The sequence below is a fragment of the Mauremys reevesii genome, linkage group 3, assembly GCF_016161935.1.
Source record: "Mauremys reevesii isolate NIE-2019 linkage group 3, ASM1616193v1, whole genome shotgun sequence".
NCBI classification, from domain to species: Eukaryota; Metazoa; Chordata; order Testudines; family Geoemydidae; genus Mauremys; species Mauremys reevesii.
Window position 1 is genome coordinate 67,347,304 of NC_052625.1, and position 15,273 is coordinate 67,362,576.

Below are 15,273 nucleotides of genomic sequence, written 5' to 3' on the forward strand. Positions count from 1 at the left end.
ATCGCTTCCCGCTGGGATATTCTCTCAGCACGGGTGTCTGGCTGATCGTAAACAGCAGCCAGGCGATTTGCCTCAACCTCCCAAGCGGCCAAAAAGGTCTCGCCCTTGCTCTCACAGAGATTGTGGAGCACACAGCAAGCAGCAATAACTATGGGGATATTCTTTTCGCTGATGTCCAAGCGAGTCAGTAAGGTCCGCCATCTCCCCTTGAGACGTCCGAAAGCACACTCCACCACCATTCTGCACTTGCTCAGCCGGTAGTTGAAGAGTTCCTTTTCACTGTCCAAGGCGCCTGTATAGGACTTCAAGGCTTCAAGGCTTCATGAGCCAGGGCATTGGCGGGTAGGCCGGGTCTATCTAAACAGACCAGAGTTCCTGAACACACGCGCGTCATGAACCTTGCCCGCCCACCCGACGTTGATGTTGGTAAAACGTCCCCTATGGTCCACCACAGCTTGCAGCACCATTGAAAAGTAGCCCTTTCGGTTAATGTACTCACTGGCCTGGTGGGCTGGTGCCAGGATAGGGATGTGAGTCCCATCTATAGCCCCACCGCAGTTTGGGAATCCCATCGCGGCGAAGCCATCTATGATGACCTGGACATTTCCGACAGTCACTACCTTTGAGAGCAGTTGCTCCACGATTGCGTGGGCTACTTGAATGACAGCAACCCCCACGGTAGATTTGCCCACGCCAAAGTGGTTCGCTACTGACCGGTAGCTGTCTGGCGTGGCAAGTTTCCAGAGGGCTATGGCCACTCGCTTCTGCACACTCAGGGCTGCTCGCATCCTTGTGTCCTGGCGCTTCAGGGCAGGGGACAGCAAGTCACACAGTTCAAGGAAAGTGCCCTTACGCATCCTGAAGTTTCGCAGCCACTCTGTGTCATCCCAGACCTGCAGCACTATGCGGTCCCACCAGTCTGTGCTTGTTTCCCGGGCCCAGAATCGCCGTTCCACACCATGAACTTGACCCATTGCCACCATGATCTCCACTGCCCGGCGTACCCTGCTTTCTGAGAGGTCTGCGCCACTCTCCTCACCGTGCTGCCGGAGCCTCCTCGCCCGGTTTCTCAGCATCTGACTGTGGAAGAGGTGGACGATAACGTGCGAGGAGTTGACAACGGCCATAAGTGCAGCGATGATCGCAGTGGGCTCCATGCTCGCAGTGCTGTGGCGTCCGCGCTGTAACCGACCAGACAAGGGCGCGAACAGATTTCCCGCCGGCGCTTTCAAGGAAGACAGGGAGGGCGTGATTGACGGTTCAATGACGACACATTTTTTCCCCCAGCATGCATTGGGGGGAAATCCCACAATTCCAATGGGCAGCGGGGAGTGCGGGAACTGTGGGATAGCTTCCCACAGTGCACCGCTTCCAAAGTCGAAGCTGGCCCCGTGAATGTGGACTCAGAAGTTCGAATTTGTGTATTTAGTATGGATACACAAATTCGAATTATTAAGGTCGAATCCACAAATTTGACTTAAGTAGATTCGAAATAGTCCTGTAGTGTAGACAAGCCCTAAGTCAGCCATCTTTGAGAAGGGCACTTGTTTGTCCTTGTGAAGGGGGGGAACAGGCTGCTGGGAAGGAACCTTGGTAGCCTTCCATCCCTAATAAAGGTCTTCAAGCCCCCATGACCTCATTGTACTGAGCATTGTTCAAACACAGAGACACAGTCCTGGCTCTGCAGAGTTTAGAACCTAAAAGACTCAAGAACCGATGAAGGGTTGGGACAGGGATATACTACACAAGCAATGGAGTTTTCTTTTGATGTTGGGGAGAAGGAGGGCAAGAAGGAAATGGGGGCATGAGTCGGGGGGCAGGAGATGGAAGGAAGAGGAAGAGGAACAGTCACTGCTCATCATCAGCCTAGGTGTAATCAATTGGCAGTTCTGTAGGCTTGGCAGAGGAGGCGAGTCTTGGTGAGCTTGGGTGGGTGGGAAATGGCTGAGTTAGACTGCAGGGGGACTGCAAGGATTGCAGAAGGGCTTAGGCAGTGGGGTGGTGAACCTGGCTGCAGACATGTCATGTATCGATCGTTTGTTAATAGAGTGCCAAACACGTGTCAACTTTTGTTGTGGAGGTGAGCAATAATTTCCAGTGAAAAAAGCTTTGTACTTCGCCTTTGCAGCCACTGGAATCTTCATAGGCCTCCAAAGGGAAAGGTTCACACAAAACAAAACTCGAGCACAGCTGGTTCTATGAAAGGCCACTCTTCCATCCCATCACAGGAAAGAGTGCATTCTTCACATGTAATTTGTTCTACAAACACATCAGCTGTGCACATCCAGGGGAAAAAAGATGTTTTAAAATTTAAAACCTATTATAGCTGCATCGTACTTGGAACTAATCTGCCCTTCCACACTCACTATGACCAGGCAAGATGAGCTGAAGTAAAAATGGACAGTTGGTTGTTACAAGGGAATGTACCGTCTCACAAACAAAATATTTCTTTTCAGAACCATCTCATTGTTAAGGGCGATGCTTGTGCTCAAGCTCATGGCCCAGCCTTCATGTATTTTTGAATGGAGCACTGGCTCTTTGATTCTTCTGGATTGTTCAATCTCACCACTGATGGGTTCTTTTCAGTAGCACAAATGATTCTGACATGGTAAAGATCATCCCATTGATGGTCTGTATTTTTGTTGTGAATCACAAGAAAGGAATCACTAAATTTTTGTCCCTGCACTTGAGATGTGGCAGAAATGCAAGAACAAAAACAAGGGGGAGAATGGTTAGAGTTTCTACTTAAGAGCTACTTCCACTCAGATGATGACAAAACAGATAGTTTGTTTCAAGAGCCTCACAGATCATTCCAAACCCTTATGATTGAGCTCTGTCTACTGCTCCTTCAGGCAGTGTTTCAGTGCTCACATCCTTTAACAAGTTTCTACCAAGGAGTGGTCCCTCCCTTTTCCTTTACAAACAGTCTTTTTTTTTCATATACAAGTGATAAATGACAGAAATTGAGTGGGCTGATTGCAAATGGGACAATCCTTAAATCTCAGCGAGAACAGCAGGTTGACAATAATGTCTTATTCCTTGGGATTATAAGAAGATGGATGATAAGGAAAGGTGTAGATGAAATTCACATCCCTGAGAGACAGAAATTAAAATTCTTGAAAGGAGCCAGGACTTATTACATGATGACTGCCCAGTATGCTCTGAACAATCTGTGGTATATTGAGGACTTTGTTGAAATTGCAAGCTGTTACTTTAAGAGTGGGAGTGGGGGTTTCCTTGTCCTGACTGCAGGCTCAGGTTGTTCTGTAGGGAAGTGTATGATGATAATCAGTCTGGAAGAACCAGCCTAGAACAAGGTGGAGTGAGTAGTGCCTCTTTGAGTTAGGGAGAAGCCTGCTATGTCTCTTTCTGTGTTTAATTTCTGTGTGTTGTCCAGTAGTCGAAGAATAAAAGTAGTGTTATATTGCAACCTTCCAGGAAGAATATTTGATGTTTTCATCTAAATTCTCTGTGTGTATTCAATTAATATAACACAGCCTACCCATAAAAGAGGCTGTGAACTCTCAATTTGTTGACTTTTGAAATGCAGCAAGATTAGGGTTTTTGCATTTTGAGTACTTCATAAACAATTTTGTGGTGGTGATGGGGTATGGCTTTTTTAAAAAAATCCAAGTTTAAGTTCTTGAGAGTGTGAAGAACTACATGAAGAGTTTGGTCACTATCAGTTGCCTGGGGAAGATGAAATTCCTGAAGAAGTGTAGGAAGAAGCTTGGCAGGAAAATGGATTTATCTGGATGGATGTCAGCTTAAACAAGTGTGAGTAGGCTAATGACAAAAAAACTCCTCAAGCACCAGGCCAAGACTGCAGAACTGATCCTGGTTGTTCCACAAGAAGTGTGTGCTCACCTTATGTGATTAAGAAAAACAAAACTTCATTCCAAGAGTGCATGGAGTGGGCCAGTAGCTTCCCTTCAATCATGTGCTGAAGTTGGCTGGGAGCAACAATTTTGAGATGCCAAAACTGGTGTTGAAAAAGATGAAGATGGGGACTTGTTGGGAATACAACAAGAATCAAAGACTGGTTTTTGGGGGGTTGGTTGTTTTCCTTGTGATTAAAACAACATCATCATTCATGATCTGGAACTCCTGTTTTGTAACTGCCTTGGAGAAACATTAGGATGTTTGAAAAAAAATATTAGCAGAAATAAAATACCTTCTTCACAACAAACAGCTCTCAGCATCGTGCTCCCTCCTCCTTAGGGACAGGTTCTCCCAGACTGGAACACCTGCAGCTCCTTCAGTCTGCATGACATGACTCCTGCTGGTTTTGAGCCAACCTCCCCCCGCACATGGTGTCACATCCATGTGGAATCAGAGAATCTGGGCACAGCTGTGAGTGGCATCCCCTAAGTAGCTCATCTGCACTAGAAGCTCATGTGGGCAGGTAAGCCTGGACACCAGCCCACACTTCTCCACACCTCCCCGCACCAGTTTTGGCAGGCATGAGAGATGAGTGAGGGGATAAACAAAAGGCACAGAATATATATGATGGAGAGAACAAATAAGTATGACAGAGGGGGGCCATATCAGGGCAAAAGCTAAGGAAGAGGAAAAGGAGGGAGGAAGATTGAAGCAGGGGGAAGGAGCATCAGACATTTGCTCTCTTTAACATACAATTTGAATGCCCACAAAAGAAATTGTCAACATCATGGAGACATTAATTCACACAACTTTACACTAGAGCATATCAGTTACTGAGCTAGTACTTCGCTTCACATTCACAAATATGGTGGCATGATGTAACAGCTGTTCAGTAGACAAATTGCTACGTGTCTCATGGGATCACCCTGAAAATTGCATGAAATGTTACTTATGATCCTATCTTGAAGGGCAAACATTTGAAACAAAAGGGAATGAGGGGACTTTAGGCAATTTCTAACAGTAGACCTTACCAAGATGGACTGGAGACCCGGCAGGTTTCCGGAAGGCTGCGACAGGCTCTTGGCGTTGAATACCTGTGTGATTTGACACAAGGCTCAACTTCAATTGGTTAGTACAGAGGAATGTGATTACAGGGTGTACAATGGCCCTGAAAGTAATACTCATTGATTTCTTTTGAAGACAAATGGAAAAGGAAGACAGTAACTGAACAAAGAAGTACCTTTAAAGACTGAGACAAAGGGTCAAATTAAGATCTAGTGAAAGTGGATGCTTCTCAGTGAAGTTGTACCGACTTATACCAGGCCTGAATCAAGGGTGCAGAATGACTCCTTCAAAGTGCTAAGCTAACTCGACTGCTGGACACTGAGGGAACTCAGTGACTCTCAGGATCAGGCCCTGGATCCCCAGATTGAAAGGCATCCGAGACATGGTTATAGAGCCCAAACCCCGACGGTTTAGCACTAGCAAATGTACCCTTGTTGAATGGTTTGAGATATTTAGAGAACAATTATAAGATTATTTTCATTTCTGTATTCTTTATCCAAACAAGTAGCCCTTGTTAATTAAGTATATTCCCATGCAATAATCAGTGCAATGTTTGTTAGCATTGCAGACTGCTGGAGAAGAGCTTAGAAGATGAAACAATATTTGTATTGTTTTTGTATTATTGTATTATTTAACTCTCAGTAGATGCGAATGGTATAATTTGCTACAAAGAGACATTTGAAAAGTTACTTAAAGCCTTTACCTGTATTGGCTCGAGGAATATTTCTGTTACTTGCGTAGGGTGAAGTGCTCCTGGATGCTTTGAAAACATTTTATTGGTCAGTGCACAGAACTGAAATAGAATTGCTTTCATTATTTTAATTATAAAATCTACTAAGTCTGTATTAGTTTAAGGACATACCTTGATTCTGGCCTCTTCCTTGTGCGGCCTGAACCTGCCCTAAGTAGGCATTAAAATGGAAAATGTCATTAGATTATGTTTAGTTCAAGACTGCCATTATCTGGGATTTTCAGTGAGTTTCATTTTGTGCTTGTCAGAGTTAATGATGTGTATATGGAGTTTCTTTATACTGCAGCAATGTGCTTGTGCTTATTGTTCATACATTTAAGTTGTTTCATTTGGGGGCAAAGTAAAAAATATATAGTTCTTGGTTTTTGTTTTTGTTTTAACATTTGCCACTTTACATTTAGAAATGTTACTTGTACAGGACAGTAGGGCTGCAGGAACAACTTCATAGGTATGGTTGGGACTTAGTTTCCATTATAACCCTGATTTAAACGTTATTGTTTCCCCAGCTTTATTGTTCTTATTAAGTATTTGCATTGCAGCATTACCTAGGAGCCACAGCCAAAGACCAGGACTTCATTGTGCTAGGTGCTGTACAAACACAGAACAGAGATGGTTCCTGCCCCAAAGAGTTTACAGTCTGAAGATAAGTCAAGAGACAACAGATGGATATAGGCGGATGGGGAAGCCCAAAGAAATAACAAGACAAAACATAACTAATAGGGCAGAATCTATTTCTATCCGAAATTTCTAATTCCTCATCTCTACACAAGGAAGATGTTTTAAAGATTAATAGCATAAAGTGGTTTTGAAAAGCAGGACGTTAACACAAAGTTTTGAAGAGTTCACCAACGAAACCACAATTTTTTAGTCATGGCTCAAAGATACATTATAAAAAACGCACAATCTTTAAATTTATTTTATTCATTAGTTTCCTTAGCAAGAGCCTGATCCAAAGCTCCCTGAAATCCATGGGATTTTTTCATTTGACTTCAGCGGACTTTGCATGAGGCCCTATGAGGTAGTATCTTGGGATCAAACTGATAAGATTAGGTGGAAAAGCTTTGAGTTATTAGCTCCGAAAAATCGGAACCTTTGATTGCTCCAAACGATCTCGGTGTTGCAAAAGCTGGGGAAAGTAACCCCATCTTGGAACAAATTAGAATCTCCACTGGCATAACTTGCTGAGCTTGTAAGTTCCATACTGCATCATATAGCTCCCTTCCCAGGTATTCCTGGGAGCTCTCCCCACAGAACTTAGGAGCTCCAGGAACCAAATAAACCCAGTTTAAGAAACTGGCAAACATAAGAGGTGAAACTGGCAGAGCCTGTAAACTCCAGAAGCAAGTCACTCAGGTTCAAGGAGCTTAGAAAAAACTCACAGACACACCTAGCAAATCTGGCTGAGTTTTTACGTTCTGGAGGGAAACATCTGTTTATGCAGCAGAGTCTGTACAGAACTTTTGCAGTGGACTCTTTCCCCTTTGGAGGGCCTGAAGAGATTTTGGCATATGCCACAGAATCCAAAGAGGATTAACGATGAACCTGAGACCTCTCCAGGGGTGGTGCTGCCACAACGGAGTCCATAACGTCTATTGAACACTATTTACAAGGCCACTAGGAACACAGTAAAAGAGTCAGTTGTCAAAGAGAAAAAAGATGAGATCAGTATCAAAAGACTCTAACCCACTAACCTGGCATCCCCTCACTCCCCCACATGCCAAGATCAAACACAACCTGGCCCTGTATTTACAATCCTTTTGACTACACTGGGTTTTGAGGAAACTAGCCCCTGAAGACTGTTACCAATGCCTCAGAATGGTGCTTAGTTCTGTTGGCCTTCATTAGCCCAGATAAACAGGAGGGTTTTTGAATTACGGCTCCAGCGCCTACAAGGGTTGTTCTTCTTTTAAATATAAGACAAGCAGGGCCAGCTCCACCTGTTTTGCCACCCTAAGCGGTGAAGGAAAAAATAAGAGAAAAGAAAGAAAAACCTGATTGAGCTGCTGCCGAAGTGCTGCTGGAGAGGAAGAGACGGAGTGAAGGGCCCGCCACCGAATTTCCGCCGAAGACTAAAACTAAGCCGCCGAAGTGCTGTCGAAGACCCGGATGTGCCGCCCCTTTATATTGGCCGCCTCAGGCACCTGCTTCCTTCACTTGTGCCTGGAGCTGTCCCTGAAGACAAGCCAGGGAGCCTGCACCACTGCAGTGTGTTAAAAAGTGAGTGTTTATTGAAATGGAGCACTGAACAAGCAGGGGGCTGTGGCATGGCAAGGAGAGGTCTGTGACAAACTGGTGGCAGGTGGTCAAACAGAGTGAATCCCCAGAAGAAAGCGATCAAAAGTTAACAAGGTGCAGACCTGTTCAGCTGAGTGCTATGACTGCAAACCGCAGAGAGGGCAGTAAAGTCCAGTTACTGGAGCTTTGGGAGAAGTCAGGAATTAATGTTAAATGTGTAACTGCAGACCAGCTCTGGGATGCTTTGATTAAATATGACCAGGCAGAACACATAACTAATACTCTGCAACCTAGGCCTAGAATAAAGAAAATGCATTCTGTGCCAAGGAGCTAGTACGAGCCCATGGCTGGAAACTGATCCCAGTCTTATCGTGAGCATGAACCAGAGGTCATGGTGGCTGCGGAGGAAGATAGCTAGGCCAAGGGCACAGAGGTGGAGATGGATGGGCCAACCCAGCCAGCACAGCTGAGCAGAAGAGAAAGTTGTGACCTGGAGTGGGAAAAACTGCAAGATCATACACAGCAACGGGAACTGGAGTGAGAGAAAGACTGAAAGCAGCGTACAGAAGTTGTGAAGCAGTGGCTGCAGGAATGGCAGCAGCTGGGCCAGCAGGCAGTTCCTGGAGGAGTAAGTGGTTAGGGTTATCTTAGGAAAGAGCCAAGATCCAAAAATACACTCCAGGTTTTTTCCCCCAGTGCCAGGTGAGAGATCTTCTTCAACAGCACAAATGTGTAGGTAGATACTGTTAGACAAGTGGGCTTAGTCCTCTCATCTTGCTCCACTGCTTCTAGGAAGGCCTAGACCTACTCAAAAACAAGGCCTGTCTGGACTATGTGAATCAATAAAAAGTAGCCTTACTGGAAAATTCTCATCTGACCTAGAGGCCTATGTACTGAAATACCTACAGAGTAAGAAGGCCTATTACTGCATGTACATTTGTATGCTTAAATTTATTTATTTATTAGGTGCATTCCAATAGTGCCTAATTCAGGCCTACCGAGTATCGTGCATCTTGCACTAACATTCATGCATTAGGCAGCCCTCTCATTAGGGTTGACAACTTTCTAATTGCTGACAACCAGACCCACCTGCCCCACCCCTTCCTCGTGAGGCTCCACCCCCTGCTCCACCTCTTCCCCCAAGACCTCACTCCCAGCTCCACCTTCTCCTCCAGGCCCCACCCCCCACTCATGTCTCTCCCCTGCATCATTCGCTGCTCTCCCCTGTCCCCATAGCTGGAGCCTCTCCACCTCCCTTCCTCCTCCCCCTGCTGGGCTTCCTCTGCTCCTGAGCTGCAGACCCTGTTGCAGAGCCTGCCTGCTCACAAGATGCAGGTAGGAGGCAGCCCCGGCTGAGTAGGGACTGGCGTGGATTGATGCCCCATTGCCTTCCCCCCATCACCCACCCGCAGTACCCAGACTTTTGATGTCCAGTCAGTATATCTGACCGGACACTCCCAGGTCCCCTTTTCAACCAGACTTTCCGGTCGAAAACTGGGCACCTGGCAACCATACTTATCATGCCTAAATCATGTGAAAGATTGGGCCTGTAGTGCAGCAGGCCCATCCCTACTGTTTTTTTTGCCAGATTCCATGTAATCTACTGAGACAATCAATGTTTAGATATAAAATTTGGGGCTTTTATATTATAGTCATGTTTTTCTGACAAGGAAAACAAGGTGGAAACAAAAAAGGAAGAATATAAGGAAGGAAGCACAAATACAAGGACTGTTAGGGGCAGCAAGGAGTATTTTCTTCTGAGAGACTCTAAGCCATAAATCACCTTTGGTTTAATCATGTAAACTTTTCCTAATACCAGTGGTTGGTAGTGGCAAAGCATCTTTTCTTATAGATGCACCACAGTGGTAATCGTTTGAACTACACTGTGTTCCGAGTGAGTTTACTCTGGAGGTGCCTTTTGAAAGCAAGTTACCAATGTACCATGATGGTCAGATGTGAGTCCCCATTAGCCAGGACAAACAAGAGAGGGTTTGATTCCTTCTCCAGTTTCTACAGGATCTCACTGTTTTTAAATTTTGGACCAGACAGATTGTGGTGTGAAGCTGGGCATCCTCAAAAGCTCCAGTCTGCATCATAAAAGTGAGTACTGAATGCATGTAAGGCTGAGGCCTCTGAGAGGGAATCTGTGACGATCAGACAAAAATGGGGCCTTTCTAAAAAATTTTTTTGGCAATAGCTTGATTTTTTTTAAATGAAGTATTTAGAATTCAGAAGACAGTCTCACCAGATGACATCAATGATACAGTAGGCCAGATTTGGGGTATAAATACTGTGCTTGGCAATGTCCTAAAAATTATATTAATGTGTTTGGTCCCAATTGTGTTTCTGACAGCAGGCTATCTCCCGTGGTCCTCAGCACTGACACATGATGAGATACCGCCCCACACCATGAGCCCTTATAATCTTTCTGCATGTATAGCCTTTCTTCTCTTTTGGGAAGAGATTCACATTAGGAACCTAATTCAAGAAATTTAAGAAGAAACCTGGATCTAAAATGCGATCAGGAGACTAATCAAAGACAAATAAAAATCACGAATACATTATATTTTAAAGTCTTCGGATGAAATCCTGGTCCCACTGAAGTACATGACAAAACTACCATTGATTTCAATCGGGCTAGAATTTCACCCTTAATCTACATTCTCTTGCTGATTTGGGATCTCAAACAGGCTCTTAACTCCCTTGTAAAGAAGACATGGCCTAACTTGGGTCCTGCCCTGCATGAACATGAACGAGAAAAGGGAGAAGCACACAAAGGACCAGATTTATAAAGGTATTTAGGTGCCTAAAGATGAATTCAGGCACCTAGAGCAATTTATAAAAGTGCCTAAAAGGAGTTAGACACCTAACCCCATTGACATCTGGTTTGGTGCTTTTGAAAATCCCACTAGGCACCTATCTGCATTTTAGCACAATTAAATGCATTTGTAAATCTGTCCCTCACAGACTACAGCCCAGATCCTCAAAGGTATTTAAGTGAAATCAATGAGAATTAGACACCAAAATACCTTTTGAGTATCTGGATTTACGACCCTCTGTCCATCTTTGTGCAGAGCAGGAGCATAATCCAGTTGGAGAGAGCTCACAGGCACTGCACAAGGCCACTACATTTTGTAGGTCCCCAAAGGGGGAATGAAGAGGTGAAGTGAAGGTGGAACTGAATTGGTCCAGAAGAGATGCCCTGGTGTAGAAGAGAATGGAGAGCCAGACTGAGCCAGAGTTCCATAAAGGTCTTTCACTGCAGCACAACTCCTCACTTGACAATCTGCCCTAGAGATGAACACTTGCACATTAGAATAAATGCCTCAAGGAATCAAAATCTTTCCTCTCCTTCCTATTTTTTTCTCCCCAATGCTTTCAAGGTGTACCTCAGTGATGAGGATAGGATTCACAACTTAATTTAATGAATCTTGTTCTCAGTACTTGAATTAGCTAGCAGATAACCATTGCATCCATCTGGTAGGATACTGAATGGCTACTCTTAATTTCAAAGGAGCTTATTTAACAAGACAAAACATCCCAGCTTTGCTTTCAGATATATGGACACCATTCCCATTGGCTTCAGTAACAGTTGTATCTGAGCAGAACCGAGCCCAAGATGCTCGGAAAGGGTAACAGATGTAACAGCTGAGCACAGTGCGTGTTCCTTTTCACTCAGTAGAACCCAGATTTCAGTGCTCAGTCTGGAGAAACTTGCTAGCATTTGAAAATGTGTTTCTTTTTCTTCTCAGCTGAGTAATTAAATACTGCAAGTTGCTTCAAATATTTGTATTACAGCTTGTGGGCTAGAATGGAAGCAGGTTTCTGGATCAAGATGAAGGAGGAACTTTGACCAAACATGATGCTGTTGTCAATAACACTAATGCAAAGCCAGGAAAAACATCACATTTATGCCAGACCCTGAGCCTTGGTCCGAGGTTTTCCAAACAGCCCTGGACTAACTTAAGTCACTGTTTCAAAGCTTTCAGCTCTCACTGAGTGAGTTTAAATAATTATCCCACAGTCTGAATTACATACGTCAGAGCAATATTAAAGTTTTGGTTTTTGGCAGGGGGAGGGGAGAGAGTGTAAGATGAGAGGGGCCAATATGAAAATATGCATCAAGTAGCTCAGGGGGCTTGGAAAAGTTCCAGTGTTGGAAGACTGAGTGCCCCTAACTTACCAAGGCAGAACCTTGCAACAAGTGTCTCAAGTTAAACACCTAGGTAACAGTGGTTCATTTTCAGAGATGCTGAGCACCAATATCTCCCACTGGAATTGTGGGTGCTCAGCATCTCTGCAAATTAGGCTGTGTGTTTATTTTCATGTTTACATACAGATTTAGATGATTCATTTCAGGCCCCCATGTTTGGAAATGCTGACCCAGGTTTGTGCAGGATTTCCTCAAACTCCACTTTGAAATCCTGGCCGTTCTGAAGTCAATGGGAGTTTTGCCTCTGGCTTCACTGGGGCCAGGATTTCACTCCAGTTTTGCAAATCTGAGCCTTAATGATACTGAAACACAGCTGCTTTAATATGCACTTTATCCACTCCTCACAACTACTGTACTTACTTGATGCTGCAGCTGCCACAGCTGAGTAAACTGGATGGACACTGCTAGGACCTAGGCAGAAACAAAACAGTTTCTAACTGTAAAAGGTGTTAAACAATAGAAACAATGTACATGCTTGTTAATGAATGAAAGTGTGTGTGTAGGGGGGCGGGGGGATCAGGGAAAATCAGGTCGGAAAAGTCCATAGTAGAGATCTTCTGCTGAGAGTCCTTTTTAGGGTCCAAGATGGGGGGGGGGAAGTAATTGCAAAAAAATCTATTTTGAGTAATATACTTGAAAGTGATCATGAAAAGATGGTCATATCTGCATGTTGAATTATCAGCCCACCTGTACAGCTGGCCAGATCATTCAAAGGAGTATTTGTTGAATAATACATTTGAAAATTATCATGATTTTATTGTGGGCAGAGGAGGGTCCGAACTCAGGTGGAACAATGCAATTCAGATGTAAGTCTAATTTTATCTATTTGGAAGTAGTATCTATAAGGGTACGTCTTCACTACCCGCCATATCGGCGGGTAGCAATCAATTTCTCGGAGTTCGATATATCGCGTCTCATCTAGACGCGATATATCGAACTCCGAATGCGCTCCCGTCGACTCCGGAACTCCACCACCGTGAACGGCGGTGGCGGAGTCGACGGGGGAGCCGTGGACGTCGATCCCGCGCCTTGAGGACGGGTAAGTAATTTGAACTAAGGTACTTCGACTTCAGCTACGCTATTCGCGTAGCTGAAGTTGCGTACCTTAGATCGAATCCCCTCAGTGTAGACCAGGCCTAAGTAGCACGTCTTACTCCTGAGATATATATAGACTTGTAGATAACTAATATGAATGTAGCTGCTTATACCTATTACAGTCTATACTTACATAATATGAGGTTTATGTTTATGAAACATACTTTCTTCCAGATGGGCTTTGTAACCTCTCAAAAATCCATATTAGCACTCTTAACACACTAATTCCACCCCGCCTTTTTGCTGATTCTTTTATACATTATTAATATTCCTACATTGTATTATTTAATACATTTTGATGATCTACTAAACAAGGGCCAATTAGACCTATTATTGAAATATTATTAATTATTATTATTATTATTTATTAGGAAAATCGGAGGTCAACAAGACAGTACAAATCCCTGCCTTCATTCTACTGACCTATATCCCTGACCCTATGCACTGCAGATCGAGGTTTGGCAGCGGTAATAGCAGTTGTAGTGCTGGTTGTTGCAGGGGATGTAGTTGGCTTTGGTCTTGTGCTGATGGGTTCCGGAGTCGTGGTGGGCTTCAGAGTTGTGGTGGTAACCTGTGTAGTTGGTACCGGTCCCGGAGACGTCTGATATTCTTTGCGGAGTGCATCGGCTATAAGCGTGTTTAAAAGTTATATATATATATATATATACCGTATATGATGTAATTAGATATGACATATGTAGAAACATCATAAATGGTGTCAACTTGTTTAAAATGAGCAACAAAGTAGCCCAAGTTCATTCTGGCCACATCCCTGAAAATGTCTATGAGCACGAACCCCATTCATGCCTTCACTTATGTGTGGATATATAGCATATGTCTTGATGTGGTATAATATTACACCATTCTGCAGAAAGCAGTTACAAGGAATTAATCTGGAGCATTCATGCCCTTGATTCTCCCCTACAGTTTCTCCACTTTCACAAGAGAATCTATGACTCTGACAAGTATATAAAAAACACAACGTTCCTGATACTGCTGATTTGCAGTCAATTTCTATTGCACTGGTGTATCTTCTCTTCATGATAAGGCAACTAGAAACTCCATGTAAATGTAACTCATTTTACCTGACGTATTATAAAATCATTAAGTGTGTCCCTGCGCAAAACTGAAATACGTGGTACCTACCACAGTACTGCAAGTTTTCTGACGTATGGACAACCTCTAGAGAAAAATGCTTCAGGGAATTGTGTCAAGATCGAACAGCAACCACCTGTTTAGCTGAGATGAGGTGAGGTGGGGATAGCACAATATTTGGGGGGGGGGCTACATTGTTCTAAATTTGACTAATTTCAGACCAGTTATTTTAAAGTGTGGATACTCACTATTATGATGGAGGGGAAAATGAGATGCTTCTAAATTTGCGAGCTGCCAAATGTGCTTCCTAAATATCACTATAAGCAATGATTTTATGTTTTTATATTTCAATTTATCAGCTTTAAAAATAAGCCCCTCAACTCTGCCCTCTCAGTCTATCTACAAAAACTGCTGTAGAAACAAACATTTCACACCACTGCCGTCAGTCCATCTCCACTTAGCTCACAGCCCCAAGAAAGGCCTAAGAAATTATGGGAATTGAAACAGGGCTGTGTATCATTATTCAATCCATTGATGGCTACATCAGCACAGCCTAGTGTTTCACGGCTGGAATGTTCTCCTGTTGGAAAGCATCATCGCCGACACTGTCTGCTGGATTAATTACTACCTGCTGCTAGCCAGTTAAAAATGCAAACCTCAGACGGTTTTAAAGGGGTAACAAAGAGAGCTAAGAAAAACAAAACAGATGAATTGGAAAAATTAACACAAACAATTTCCTTAGAGCTGAATTGTGCCTTGTCATGCACAGATGTGCTAAAGGGGAAAAGGTAGCAGGCACAACAAGTCCTCCCCTCTAACTTTGCACCGGGTGCTAGGGAAAAGGCATATTCTTGATCTTTGTGTCCACAGCATGCAAGAACCAGGGAAATCTGAAGATGGCAACAATACTAGAACCAAACGGGGAGGGGCTAGGAAG

The 15,273-nt window shown here is 43.9% G+C and overlaps 1 protein-coding gene across 1 annotated transcript in view; it reads right to left on the minus strand.

The window, feature by feature from the left end:
* VIT (vitrin) overlaps positions 1 to 15,273 on the minus strand; it is an 88,241-nt gene that overhangs the window by 31,877 nt on the left and 41,091 nt on the right. Inside the window, exons 9-13 of the mRNA XM_039528193.1 lie at positions 13,665 to 13,868; positions 12,507 to 12,557; positions 5,810 to 5,848; positions 5,651 to 5,707; positions 4,914 to 4,976 (exon numbers count right to left, since the gene is read on the minus strand). Coding sequence (XP_039384127.1) covers positions 4,914 to 4,976; positions 5,651 to 5,707; positions 5,810 to 5,848; positions 12,507 to 12,557; positions 13,665 to 13,868 — 414 coding nt within the window. The remainder of the gene's footprint in view (positions 1 to 4,913; positions 4,977 to 5,650; positions 5,708 to 5,809; positions 5,849 to 12,506; positions 12,558 to 13,664; positions 13,869 to 15,273) is intronic.